General features: G+C 41.7%; 1 protein-coding gene across 1 annotated transcript in view; it reads right to left on the reverse strand.

The window, feature by feature from the left end:
• The window catches only part of Tdrd9 (tudor domain containing 9), a 102,572-nt gene that overhangs the window by 30,265 nt on the left and 56,843 nt on the right, over positions 1-15,464 (reverse strand). Inside the window, exons 15-20 of the mRNA XM_041633413.1 lie at positions 14,284-14,415; positions 13,366-13,531; positions 13,224-13,287; positions 13,087-13,150; positions 12,753-12,797; positions 12,065-12,118 (exon numbers count right to left, since the gene is read on the reverse strand). Coding sequence (XP_041489347.1) covers positions 12,065-12,118; positions 12,753-12,797; positions 13,087-13,150; positions 13,224-13,287; positions 13,366-13,531; positions 14,284-14,415 — 525 coding nt within the window. The remainder of the gene's footprint in view (positions 1-12,064; positions 12,119-12,752; positions 12,798-13,086; positions 13,151-13,223; positions 13,288-13,365; positions 13,532-14,283; positions 14,416-15,464) is intronic.

Consider the following 15,464-nt stretch of genomic DNA (forward strand, 5'->3'; position numbering starts at 1 on the left):
AACTAAATAAACATCAGGTTAAAATAAAACCTTTCAGTTGAGGCATAGTAGTGCATCTGGGAGGTACAGCCAGGATGGTCAGGAACTCAAGGCCAGCCTCATCTACATAGCCTGAGTCACATGAGGTTCTCTGTTGTGGGATAATTTTTTTGTAGACTGTGAAGATGTGTCTCTGCGTCTTACCTCATTTACCTAAGGCACCTCTGATTGGTTTAATAAAAAGCTGAACAGCCAGTAGCTAGGCAGAAGAGGCTAGGTGAGACTTCCAGGGAGAAAAAGAAACTTGAGGGAAGAATCTGAGAAGTGGGGCTGGATAGATGGCTCAGAGGTTAAGAGCACTGACTGCTCTTCCAAAGGTCCTGAGTTCAATTCCCAGCAACCACATGGTGGCTCACAACCATCTGTAATGGAGTCTGGTGCCCTCTTCTGGCCTGCAGGCATACACACAGACAGAATATTGTATACATAATAAATAAATATTTAATTTTTTTTTTTTAAAAATCTGAGAAGTGGATTCTCACCAGTCAGATGCAGAGGAAGTTGGATGTATAGTTCTGAGGAGAGGTAACGAGTCATGTAGCTCATTATAAATGGGTTAATGTAAGTTTTAAGAGTTAATCAGTAACAAGTCTAAGCTAAGGTCAAGCTTTTATAATAAAAAGTCTCCATGTCATTATTCAGGAGCTGGCAGTCCAAAGAAAGTCCAACTATAGTTCTATCTCAATAGTTTTTCATACAAAATGTCTGTTTTAAATATATACATATATATGAAAACAAACAACTTTAAGTCACCACAAAATTATCTAAATAAAGTTTTAAAAGCAAAAATCATGCAATAACAAAGGATAAAATACCATGATAAACTGAAAGGGGACAGGAAGACATATTAACATATGACGTGAGTGCTTACTATGTTCAAACCCCTAAGCTAAATCTCTAGTCAGTGTGTGTGAGTGCTTGCACATGCCAGTTCCCAACAGACACGCGGCAACTTATAGCCACCTGCAACTCCAGTTCCAGAGGAGCCAACTGATGGGTAGTGAAAATGTGGTACATTTACATAGTAGACTATTATTATTCAACAAAATATAATTCGGCAGCTAAAAAAAAATGAAATTTTCAGGCAGATGGACAGAGCTAGAAGCAATTACCCAGAGTAAGGTAACCTTGACCCAGAAAGACAACACTGCATGGTTTCTCTTAAAAGCTTTTAAGCTTTAGATATGTGTGCTTCATCTAGAACACCCAGTCCCTGGGAACCTCATTAGACAGGGGAAGGAGGAGACCTTCCAAGGAAATGGGATAGAACACAGCGTCATAAATGGGTGAAGAAGAAACTGGAACAGGAGGATTAAGTAAGGATGGAGAGAGGGGCAGGGTAAGAGGGAATGAAGGGAGGAGTAACTAAATCTCCTATTCTAGAAGCTCTCGAAAATATATAAAAGGAATTTAAATGGAGTTACCATATGAAACAATGTCGCAACTAAACATCATGTGCTACCACGTAAAATCCCCAGGACAGGAAACGGGTTACATTTTGTTTAGCTGTTGGTCAAAGTGGCCCCACAGCCACCACCCCAAAACCATCACCACAGGCTATTTCTTTTTTTTGAAAAATGATTTATTTAACTTTATTTGTATATGCATTGGTATGAAGATGTCAGATCCTCCGGAACTGAAGTTATAGACAGGTGTGAGCTGCCATGTGGGTGCTGGGAATTGAACCAGGTTCTCTGAAGAGCAGCAGTGCTCCTAAGCACTGAGCCACCTCTCTCCACCCCATCATCACGGGCTATTTCTAAGGCTACTGGTCCCTTCACAACACGACACATGGAAAAATAAGAGATAGTGACTAGCTGGAAGTTTCACCCTTACTCACTTACTTTCACCTTACTCAAGAACCCGAGACAACATAGGTCATGGGCCTAAGAGAAAACCTACTACTATTATTCTGCTAAATCTGTGGTTCTCAACCTGTGGGTCTCAGGTCGAATGTACTGCATATCACATATTCATCATTAATAGCAAAATTACAGTAATGAAGTAATTTTATGGTTGGGGGTTACTAAAACATGAGGAAGTGTATTAAAGGGTTGCAGCATTAGGAAGGTTGAGAACAATGTGCTAAGTGAACCTAGAATGACTCCTAATGACATATGGTTATTCCATATATCACTGCCTTGCTCAACCCCATCAGAGAAGCTGCTTCTTGCAGTAGATGGTAATTAGCAGAGACCCATGGCTGGATGGGTGCAGACAGTGAGAGGCCTTGAACACTCAGTCCTACATGGGCTGTCTTTCAGGGGATGTTGTGGAAGAGGAGATGGAAAGATTTTTAAGAGCCAAAGTAGCGGATGACTAAGAAAACGGCATCTTTCAGACTCAGCAGGGCTGAAGCTGTATCCAGTCACATGCCCTGCACAAATAAATGCAAGGCACACCAAATCCCAGCATAGAGAAAGGGTGGCAGGTTCAAAGTCGCACTCCTAACCAAGAAACTATTTGCAACTGATACCTGCTGAGAGAAGAAAAACATCTGTTTTTTCCTATGGAGTAACACTGGGTACATCAATCACACTCCAGGACAGGCTTATGCTCAGGTGTAGTTGACAAACACAAAACAGACCGCAAGCCAGGTGCAATGGCGTACCCCTTTAATCCCAGCTCTTGGGGGGCAGAGACAGGAGGGTCTGAGAGTTCAAAGCCAGCCTGGCCAAGCAAGCTCTTGGCCAGCAGGGGCTACACAGAGAAACCCTATCTAAAAACAAACAAACAAAAAACAGACTCCATGTTTTTCTGTGTGCTTTTTGTTATTATTGTGATTTGGTGGATTTTGTCTTTGGGGGGTTGCTTGCTTTTTGTTCTCTTTCTCTTTTTTTCCTTAAGAGAGAACGAAGAAGTTGGGTGGGTAGGGAGATGGGGAGGATCTTGGATATATTGTATGCAATTTTTAAAAAACTAACTCAGTAAATTAATTCCCCTTAAGTTTATTATTGATTTTGTCAAAAAAAAATCCTGCTTTTTCCAGTATTATATGGTGACCCACTGAGACACCCCAAGATGCCCAGTAACACTTCTTTCCTGCCCTTTAACTCTTTAACTAGTGGAGAAAATGAACCCAGTCCTGTACCCCTAGCTGGCATCAGTGGTACCTGTAACCCTAGTGAGGCAGGAGATGTAGATCTCGGAAGTTCAATGATCAGCCAATCTAGCCAGATCAATGAGCTTTAGATTCTCCAGGAGACACTGCCTCAAAAAGTAAGTAAAATAAAGGTAGAACGTAACACTGCCTAATCAACCTCTGCATACACACAACCAAGCACATACAACACACACACAAACGTACACGCATTTATACTCATATGTATTTACATTCACAAACAAACACACATACACACACCTTAACTGGTTATGGTGGCATAGGAGACTGAGGTTTAGGGACTCTAAGTTCCAGGCTAGCCAAGGCTAATAGGGAGAGCCTGCAATGCAGGAAAAATCCCCCAAAGCCACTGGTGATAAGTGGTTTTTCGTTATCTGTTTCTGTGTTTTGTTTTGCTTTTGTTTTTTCGAGACAGGGTTTCTCTGTGTAGCCTTGGTTGTCCTGGAACTTCCTCTGTAGGTTAGCTGGCCTCAAACCAAGAAATCTGCCTGCCTCTGCCTCTAGAATGCTGGGATTAAAGGTGTGAGCCACCATCGCTGACTATGATAAATGACTTTATTCGTGAAGTATACCAAGATCAAAAAACACTGTTTTCAATTATTAAATTATTATGAGAACACAGCATGCTCCAATACTGAGGGGGCTTAAGAGGTGAGTGAACAGCCATACATCAGGATGCCCCACTTTCTAGGACCTCCCTAGTGGGACAAAACCACGGATCCCTCCCCCAGCTCCCTCTGCTTTTCTAGCCAGCCAGTAAGAAGTTTCCTACGGCTAGGATCCCCCAAACCCAAACCCATCCAGTCACCATCCAAACTACTAGCCACACCCCACCCCCAAACCTGCCTATCCTCCAGCAACCTTGGTGGAACTCTGAAACACAGCTTGCTCCAATACTGAGGGGAGTTAAGAGGGACTAGAGCTTGCTTCAACATTGAGGGGATTAAGAGAGAACCAAGAGAGCAAACCAGGAGAGAAGACCAAGAGGGCAGGCACATAGAGACCTTAGAGGCTTTCTGAGACAGACATTTACAGTACAGAACAGACCAAGAAAAACTCCCAAACACTCAGACAAACCACAGCAAGGATTGGGCCAAGATACAAAGATGCTGCCGTCCTCATTTGAAGGAAGAGATGGGTAGGCGCCAATGCAAGAATTCCTACAACAACCTAAAAAAAAACATGGTACCACCAGAACCCAACGGTCACATAACAGGAAGACTTAATCATCCTAACCCAGAAGTAGTAGAAAAAAATGATTTTAAACATAACTTTATGAAAATAATGGAGACCTTTAAAGAGGAAATGAAAAACTCCCTTAAATAAATGGAGAAGACTAACAAAAAATTGGAAGAAATTAATAAATCCCTCAAAGAAAACCAAGAAAAAACAAACAGATGAAGGAAACAGTTCAAGACTTGAAGACTGAAATAGAGGTAATAAAGAAAACACAAACCAAGGGAATTCTGGATGTGGAAAATCTGGGTAAACAAACAGGAACTACAGAGACAAGTATAACCAACAAAATACAAGAGATAGAAGAAAGAATCTTAGGTGCTGAAGATATAGAGGAAACAGACTCTATTGGTCAAAGAAAACATTACATCCAACAAATTTTTAACACAAACATTCAGGAAATCTGGGTCAGCATGAAAAGACCAAACCTAAGAATAATAGGGTTAGAAGAGGGAGAAGAATTCCAGGTCAAAGACACAGAAAATATATTCAACAAAATCATAGAAGAAAACTTTCCCAACCTAAAAAAGGATATCCCTATGAAGGTGTAAGAAGCTTACAGAACACCAAATAGATTGGATCTAAAAAAAAAATTCCCCTCACCATATAATAATCAACACACAAAACATACAGAATAAAGAAAGATTATTAAGAGCTGCAAAGGAAAAAGGTCAAGTAACATATAAAGGTAAACCTATCAGAATTACACTGACTTCTCAATGGAAACCATAAAAGCCAGAAAGTCCTGGATAGATGTGCTGCAGACACTAAGAGATCATGGATGCAAGCCCAGACTACTATACCCAGCAAAGCTTTCATTCACCATCAATGGAGAAAACAAGATATTCCATGACAAAAACAGATTTAAACATTATGTATCCACAAACACAGCCTTACAGAAAGAACTAGAAGGAAAACCCCAACCCAAGGAAGCTAACTGCACCCATAAAAACACAGGCATCTGATAACCCCTCACCAACATAAGCCAAAGAAGGGAAACACACCAACACCACTACTGAAAAATAACCGGAGATAACAACCACTGGTCATTAATATCACTTAATATCAATGGATTCAATTCACCTATAAAAAGACACAGGCTAATGAATGCATACAAAGAATCCAGCCCTCTGCTGTATACAAGAAACGCACCTCAACCTCAAAGACAGACAATACCTCAGAGTAAAGGGTTGGGAAAAGGTTTTCCAATCAAATGGACCTAAGTAACAAGCAGGTGTAGCTATCCTAATATCTAACAAAATTGATTTCAAACTAAAATCAGTCAGAAGAAATGGAGGACACTTTATACTCATAACAGGAACAATTCATCAAGATGCAGTCTCAATCCTGAACATCTATGCCCCTAATGCAAGAGCACCCACATATGTAAAAGAAACATTACTAAAACTCAAATCACACATCAAACCCACACACCAGTTGTAGGAGACTTATACACTCCACTCTCATCAATAGACAGGTCAACCAGACAGAAATTTAGCAGAGAAATAAGAGAACTAACAGATGTCATGAATCAAATGAACTTAACAGACCTATCTAACATTCCACCCAAACACAAAAGAATATACCTTCTTCTCAGTACCTCATGGAACCTTCTCTAAAATTGATCACATACTTAGTAACAAAGCAAACCTTCACAGATTAAAAAAAAAATGGAGTAACCCCCAGTGTCTTATTGGATCACCATGGATAAAAGTTAGAATTTAACAGCAATACTACTCTCAGAAAGCCTACAAACTCATAGAAATTGAACAGTGAACTACTGAACTTCCATGGGTCAAGGAAGAAATAAAGAAATTAAAGACTTCCTTGAATTCAACGAAAATGAAGGCACAACATATCCAAACCTATGAGACACTATAAAAGCAGTGCTAAGAGGAAAGTTCATAGCACTAAGTGCCCACATAAAGAAAACAGAGTAAGCTCACATTAGAGACAAACACACCTGAAAGCTCTAGAACAAAAAGAAGAAGACTCACTCAGGAGGAGGAGAAGACAGGAAATAATCGAATTGAGGGCTGAAATCAACAAAATAGAAACACAGAAAACCATACAAAGAATCAGTGAAAATAAGAGGAGGTTCTTTGAGAAAATCAACAAGATAGACAAACCCTTATACAAACTAATCAAAAGGCAGAGAGAGAACATCCAAATTAACAAAATCAGAAATAAAAAAGGGGAGAAAACAACAGACACTGAGGAGATTCATAGAATCATTGGGTCATACTACAAAAACCTATACTACACAAAATTGGAAAATGTTTAAAAAAATTTAGATAGAAACCATATACCAAAATTAAATCAAGAGACCAGGTGAGCAATTTAAATAGACCTAAAAGCTGCAAGGAAATAGAAGCTGTCATCAAAAACCTCCCAACCAAAACAAGTCCAGGGCTGGATGGGTTTAGTACAGAATTCTACCAGAACTTCCAAGATGAGCTAATACCTATCCTCCTCAAAGCGTTCCACATAATAGAAACAGAAGGGACATTACCAAACTCTTTTTATGTGGCTATAGTTACCAATACCAAAACCACACAAAGACTCAACCAAGGAAGAGAATTACAGACCAGTCTCATTCATGAAAAAATACTCAATAAAATTCTGGCAAACCTAATTCAAAACTTTAAAAAAAATCATCCACCATGATCAAGTCAGCTTTATCCCAGAGATGCAGGGCTGGTTCAACATACGAAAATCTATCAATGTAATCCATCATATAAATAAACTGAAAGAAAAAAAATCATATGATCATTTCATTAGATGCTGAAAAAGATTTGACAAAACAAACACCCTTCATGATAAAGGCCTTGGAGAGATCAGAGATACAAGGAACATATCTAAATATAGTAAAAGCAATATACAGCAAGCCAACAGCCAACATCAAATTAAATGGAGAGAAACTCAAAGCCATTCCACTAAAATCAGGAACAAGACAAGGCTGTCCACTCTCTCCATATCTCTTCAACACAGTTCTTGAAGTTTTAGCAATAGCAATAAGACAACAAAAAGAGATCAAGGAGATTCAAACTGGAAAGGAGTCAAACTTTCATTATTTGCAGATGATATAATAGTGTATGTAACTAACCCCAAAAACTCTACCAGAGAACTCCTACAGTTGATAAATACCTTCAGTGATGTGGCAGGATACAAGATCAACTCAAAACAGTAGCCCTCCTATACACAAAGGATAAAGAAGCTGAGAGGGAAATCATAGAAACATCACCTTTCACAATAGCCACAAATAGCATAAAATATCTTGGGGAAACACTAACCAAGGAGGGGAAAGACCTACTTGACAAGAACTTTAAGTCTTTGAAGAAAGAAATTGAAGAAGATGCCAGAAAATGGAAAGATCACCCATGCTCTTGGATAGGTAGGATCAACATAGTAAAAATAGCAATCCTACCAAAAGTAATCTATAGATTTAATACAACCCCCATCAAAAGCCCAATGCAATTCTTCACAGACCTTTAAAGAACATTAATCAACTTCATATAGAAAAACAAAAAACCTGGGATAGCCAAAACAATCTTATACAATAAAGGAACTTCCAGAGGCATCGCCATCTCTGACATCAAGCTCTATTACAGAGCTACAGTAATGAAAACAGCTTGGTTTAGACATAAAAAACAGAGAGGCTGACCAATGGAATCAAAGACCCAGATATTAATTCACACACCTATGAACATCTGATTTCTGACAAAGAAGCTAAAATTATACAATGGAAGAAAGAAAGCATCTTCAGCAAATGGTGCTGGCATAACTGGATGTCAACCTGCAGAAGAATGAAAATAGATCCATATCTATTGCCATGCACAAAACTCAAGTCCAAATGGATTAAAGACGTCAATATAAATCCGACTACACTGAACCTGACAGAAGAGGAAGTGGGAAGTAGTCTTCAATGCACGAGTACAGGAGACCACTTCCTACATATAAGCCCAGTAACACAGACACTGAGAGCAACAATAAATAAATGGTACCTCCTGAAACTGAGAAGCTTCTGTAAAGCAAAGGACACAGTTATTAAGACAAAAAGGCAGCCTACTGAATGGGAAAAGATCTTCATCAATCCCACATCAGACAAAGGACTGCTCTCCAAAATATATAAAGAACTCAGGAAATTAGACATTAAAATTCTAAATAATCCAATTAAAAAATAGGGTACTGAACTAAAGAGAGAATTCTCAACAGAATGGCCAAAAGATACTTAAGGAAATGTTCAACATCTTTAGCTATCAGGGAAATGCAAATCAAAACAACTCTGAGATACCATTTTACGCCTGTCAGAATGGCTAAGATCAAAATCACTAATGATAGCTTAATGCTGGAGAGAATGTGGAATGCTAGAGAGGTAAGGGGAACACTTATCCATTGCTGGTGGGAATGCAAACTCGTACAACTACTTTGGAAATCAGTATGGCAGTTTCTCAGAAAATTGGGAATCAACTTACCTCAGGATCCAGTGGTAACTTTTGGGCATGTAAAGATGCTCAATCATACCACAAAAGCATTTGTTCAACTATGTTTATAGCAGCATATTTGTAATAGACAGAACCTAGAAACAACCTAGATGCCCCCAACTGAAGAATGGATAAAGAAAACGTGGCACATTTACACATTAGAGTACTACTCAGTGGTAAAAAACCAAAAAACAAAAACAATGACATCTTGAATTTTGCATGAAAATGGATAGAATTAGAAAACACTATCCTGAGTGAGGTAACCCAGACCCAAAAAGATGAATATGGTATGTACTCACTCATAAGTGGATACTAGCTATAAACAAAAGACATTCAGCCTATATAAGGTGAATCCAAAGAAAATATATATAGACCTACCTGGAAATTAGAAATGGACAGGACTGACTGTCAGGGTTGGGAGCAAGAGGGTGAGGGTAGAGAGAAGGGTAGGAGGAGAAGAGGAGAGGAGAGGTGGAAGGGAGAGTAGAACTTGAGGGAATAAGATGGTCAAGATGGAGGAAGGGCAGAGATGAGAACAAGGAGAGATATCTTGATTGAGGGAGCCATTATAGGATTAGCATAAACCTGGATCTAGAGAAAGTCTCAGGAATCCAAAAGGATGACACCACCTAGGACCCTGGGCAATAGAGGAGAGGGGGCTCGATCTTGACTTGCCCTGAAGTCAGACTGATGATTATCTTAAATATCACCATAGAGCCTTCATCCAGCAACTGATGTAGGCAGAGGCAGAGACCCACATCGGAGCACTGGGCTGAGCTCCCAAAGTCCAGTTGAAGAGTGGAAGGAATGAGAATATGAGCAAGGAGGTCAAGACCATGATGGGTTCACCCACTGAAACAGTTTGCCTGAGCTAATGGGAGCTCACCAACTCCAGCCAAACTGGGAAGGAACAAGCATAGGACCAAACTAGTTCCTTTGATGTGGTTGACAGTTGCATGGCTGGGGCAGGCTGAGAGGCCTCTGGCAGTGGCACCAGGATTTATCCCTACTGCATGTACTGGCTTTTCTGGGATCCTATTCTCTTTGGATGTATACCTTTCTCATCCTAGATATAGTAGAGAGGGGCTTGGACCTTCCTCAAGGCAATGTGCCCTAGTCTCTGAATATTAGATGGGGGTGGGATGGGAGGGTGTGTGGAGGGAATGGGAGGAGGGGAGGGAGTGGGAACTTGGATTGGTATTTTTTTTAAAAATCTAATAAATTAAAACAGAGGCAGACGGATCTCTGTGGGTTCAAGGTGTGGTGGCACACACCTTTAATCCCAGCATTTGGGAGGTAAAGGTAGGCAGATCTTTGTGAGTTCAAGGACAACTTGGTCTACAGAGTGAGTTCCAGGGCAGCCATAGATACACAGAGAAATCCTGTCTCAAAAAGTCAAAAATTAAAAATAAAAGAAACAGAGTTTAAAATAAAGCCATGTAAAGATGAAATATATACGGAGTCTGGATATTGTATGCTATTGTGTTGTCTTTAAATTGTTTTATGACTGAGGAAGGAGCAAAAACCACTAAATCATATTTGATTATAAATGCTGCTGGATTAATCCAACATATATATTTTGAAAATGCCTTGGAGAAGAGGTTTTGTTTTTGTTTCCAAAGGAAATGAAAGGCTGTGGATTCATTCTGGGCTGAGAAAAAGCAGGTTTGATCGATGAAAACATCCTGAAGAAACTCCGGTAGGAGCAGATGGTCCAGATGATCCAACATTTCAAAGGACCTCTGTTGGAGTTTCCTCTGAATTCTACATCCAGAACAGTTTCAAGACTGCTGGCTGAGATATCAAGCCTCACAGAATTTTCCAGTCAGGACTTGACCATAATCCTAAATTTTCTTTAGGTCCCCATAAGATTATCGGTGCCCCCAATCAGCAGGAAGTAGCCTAGAAAAACTACGCCCACATTCCCAAAAAATAGATTATGGGTGTTTGCCTTTCTTTATAATGTTGGTTACAAGTTGTTATGGGCAATGGTCAGAAGAAAAGCCAAAGAAAATTCTATTTGGGGGAAAAAGACTGTTATGAAAGTTCTTCCTGGACCTGGGAAGACGCTCATCCTACGACTGCAGTCTAATTTAGTGCCAAGGTCTGACATGGGTGTGTGACGGCTGTTCTTCGTGGTCACCTTGACTACATCTGGAATTGACTAAAACCCAAATAACTGGGCATGCCTATCAGGGATTGTTTTTTCTTAATTAAATAATTTAAAGTGGGAAGACCCACTTCTAACAAGATCTTTGAGTTAAGAAGATAAACTTTAATCAAACTTATTTTTTGAGGTGGGAAGACCTACCTTTAATCTGGGCCACACTGTCTGCTGGTGCCCCACACAAAGGGCATGGAAGAAAGAAGCTGTTCCTTCTCTGCCTGCTCGCTCTTGCTCTCACTAGCTAGTCTCTTCCTTCACTGGCATTAGAGTAAATGCACTTCCTCAGGATTCCAGTGTATACTGAAGACCAGCTGAGACATCCAGCCTTGGGGACTGAATAACTACTGGATTGCTGGACCTCTGTTTGTAGGTAGCCACTGTTGGATTATCTGGACCACACACTAATAAATCCCATAGATAGGTAGGTAAGTAGACAGATACATAGATAAAGGTAAGTAGGTAGGTAGATAGACAGCTATAGATAGGAATGGAGGTAGATCTGTAGATGTCTGTTAACTCTGAGTTCTGTTCCTCCAGAGAACAGGCTAATACAAGCATGTGTGTGGATGTACGCCCACAAATACCCACAAGCCTCAGGGCAGTCTCACTATAAAGCTACTGCAGCATTTCCAGAGAAAGCACTGGCAATCAGAACGCAGCCATGTTAAAATGTCATCAAGGAGGCTTACTGCAAGAATACAAATTGGGATCAACAGCACAAAACCCATAATGTGTTTACTTATGTTAATTAGTTAATAATGAAAAGATCACATGCTTATCTTAAGAAATACGAAAAATATAGCTGCCAAGTTTACACGTGTTCATTTACATATGACACTTGGTGAGGATTTCTGGAGCCAAGCAATTATCACTGCAGGTGTCTTTACCCTCAAGGCCTCCTGCTAATGATGGGAACAGACAGAATTTGCTCCTACACCCTGTGCACTGCTGGTGTGTCAGGACCAAATTTTAAGTTAGTTTATTTGCATTAACCAAGTCAAAGAACTTATAGCTTACCTCTCTGATCCTCTTTATCTGAATGTAATTTAGCCGTCCCCAGTCAAGTTCATCCTTAAACACAGAAGAGCATGAGGCAGTAAGGCAGAGGTTAACTGCTCCTACAATTCACACATCTCATCCAGATCCTCAACAAGGGCTAAGCTTCGGCCATGGTCGACAATACACTTGAATGACCACATACAGGACGTCCTCCACAAGAGCTTCCAACATCAGACCAAAGCCCCAAACCACAAACACGACACAGGGAGGACTCTCCTTATGAGTCTACCTGTCCCCAAAATCAAAGGCACAGTGTGCTTCAACTGGAAAGACTTGTCACACTGTAGCAACAGGGAAGATTAGAGAGCCACTGTGGCCCAGCAAAACTACACAGACACGTCTACCAACGGCTCTGGAGCCGAGCTGCCTTAGGATAAACAGCCTCATCTAGAGAAAGATGAAATACAGGCTCCTGTGTAACCAGTGTCATAAGTTCTGAGCCACCTGTTGAGCAGCCTGCAGCAGGACCTGGTCACTAATGTCCTGACCTGCCCCTCCCAGAGGACAGCACATAGTAACTACCTTCAATGACCTCGGGTCTTACTGCCACCACAATGCACAGGCAGTGACCAGACTGAGACAGGCTTGCAGGAAAGCTGACCATTGCCAGCCATCAGAAAGGTGACAAGAAGGAAATGTGACCAACCTTGGGATGCCGCAGCTCTCCTCGCTGTCTGCAAGCCTGCCAGGCCTAAAACGACACAATCACAGCTTCAGAATAACTCACTAGTTAGCTGGATTTAATTCCAATGTCAACACATGGTTGAACACACAACGTCTACAAATTACTTTTTAATCAACTCTGGGAAATTGTCTGGTCCACTGGTCCTTCCAGCACTTGTTACTTTGTACTGGCCATCAGAAGCCCTTACCAACACCATGTTCAGAAGAGAGCACTCTCCACTCTCATAGGCAGGGTGTGAAAACACACTGGTGGTGTGGGTGACCACCTCTGCCTCCAGAGGATGAGACAGACTCACCTTGAATGCCTCCACGAGGGCCAGGCAGTCACTCTTACTGCTACCTGAGAAGTGCACTTTGTTCCTGAAAACAGGTTAATGAAGTGTCATCTGGTGCCATTAGTAAGGTGGCCCTACACAGTAAGAATGTTAAATACCTATATCCATCCAGATGCTGCCGGAAAGGCATCGTGAAAAAGTTCTTCAGAGAAAGAGCTGCCGCTAGAGAGAGAAACCAGAGGATGAGGACCGACTGGCTGCACAAGCCAAAACACTTTCCCCACACCGGCCCACACTTACCTATGATAAGACACTCATCCAGGCACCCAAATACATGTCCCAGCACAATGAGTTTACCCAGCTGCTGACTGACAGGGAGCTGTGCCAGCACTCTTCCTAAGAAGGTCAATTCGCCATCGTGGGGGTTCTCATCTTCCCTCTGTCCACTAACTGCCAGAGCGCCAACCTTATGAAGGAAGTTAGTGTATTAACGAGCGCTGACACAGCCCCACTCCCCACATCCTTACTGCAGAACTGCAAGACAGGCAATGCATACCAACTTCTAAGGAGTTAGGTTCTGGAGAGTTCGGCTAACTGTAAAGGGCTACTGGCTCCAATGTGCTCACTGAGCTCACCCCTTCAGTGTTTCTAGAAAGCACGCTATGTCACTAGAGACTTCCCCAAGTCTACCTAGTCCCAAGTTTCACAAACGGGACACAACACAGAGAAAAACAGGGTCCAGTGGCATGGTCACTCACCACAGCACTCGGTATTCTAACAAACCATTTCTGAGGGGAGAACACTGGTATCACAGGTTTTGAGGGTCAGAAGCAGAATATCCCTGGCCCCCAGAAAACAGTGTGTGGACTGTTTCAACTGATTTCGGGGCCAGTGGGGGCAAAGTCACAAGAGCAGAGCTTCAGTCAAGAGTGGTCCAAGGAGAGAAAATGGGAAGAAAGTGCCAAGCAGTGGGTGGGCAGGAGGGTTGGGCTGAAGGCACATAGCAGAGAGATAACACAGACAGACTAGCAGCGGCCAGTGAGTGCTGACGCTCCTCGGGGTGGGGCCACAGGATGGAGACGTGCGTAGTAGGCTTCAGAAACACCACACACTGAGCACTTTCAACAACCAAGCTACTTTAAGAATTATGAGATTTGGGCTCCCCCACAAAGAAAAGGTCTTAGCTTTCCCATCACTGAGTAATCCCACAAGTCCCACCTCCTTTAACAGAAGAATGGTTCGCTCAATGTCACTCAGACTGGGTGGAGACAGGGCAGTTGCCAGCAGAGCTCTTGGTTCACCCATGTCAAGTAACTTCACTTTTAATACTGTGCTTCCCAATGGACAACGCTGAAAATAACAGAATTTCAGTTCAGAGATGATAAGGTAACTAAACCAATTAACCTGCTCATATGTCTTGTGCTCCAAAGAGAAGATGCAAAGGAGAAGATGGGAATAGAGAAGAACAGCAGAGGAGGGAAGGGAAGATAAGGCAGAAGGAAGCTGGGCTTGGCTGCACACCTGTAATCCCAGCCCCTGGGAGACAGAGCCAGGAGGAACAGGGTTTGAGAACAGTGGTATAAGAGTGACTCTAAACAGAGCAGAAAGCGGGGAAGGAGAGAGAAGTCGGGCATGGCACAATGGCACATGCTTGTCATCCCATTACTTAGAAAAACAGGCAAAAGGATGCTGAGTTTGAAACCAATCTGGGCTATACAGCAAAACTCTTTTTCAAAAAAGAGGGAAAGGGGAAAGGTTAAAAGTAGAAGAAAAAGAAGGGAGCAAAAAGACATAAAAGGAAAAGAGGGACGTTAAGAGAGTAGAAAGAGAAAGGAGAGAGAAAAGCAAAAAAGAGGAGAGGTCAATCCATAATTACTCATTATAAAAGGAACAGACTACACTGACATTCCACAGGGGATGGTATTATAGGGCCAACAGATACTAGGCAACATAAGCCTCACTGTCAATTAAGAACAGGGTAGCTGCAGAGGTAGCTTGGTGGTTAAGAGCACTGGCTGCTCTCCCAGGATTGGGGTTTGGTTTCCAGCACTGATCTGATGGATTAATACCATCTCCACAAGGCCCAGCACCCTCCTCTGACCTCTACAGGTACTGCATGCCCTAGTGCACAGACATACACTCAGGGAAAGCACCCATACACATAAAAAATATTTTTATTTAAAAATACAAACATTGCTGTCCTGTGAGCTGGTTTAACAGGGGAATGGCCCTGCCATCTAATAACCACACCACAACCCCAACCTACACAGTTTAAACCCAGTCTCCCAGAGCTGTTCTAATTTTAATTATGAACTGTACCATGTTCTTGGCATGCATGCAGAGACAAGTAAATCCCTGGGGCTCCCTAGTCAGCCACCCTAGCCTACTAAGAGCACCAG

The sequence above is a fragment of the Microtus oregoni genome, unplaced genomic scaffold (genome assembly GCF_018167655.1).
Source record: "Microtus oregoni isolate MIOR12 unplaced genomic scaffold, Mior012 000043F_ref0000047, whole genome shotgun sequence".
Classification (NCBI taxonomy): Eukaryota; Metazoa; Chordata; class Mammalia; order Rodentia; family Cricetidae; genus Microtus; species Microtus oregoni.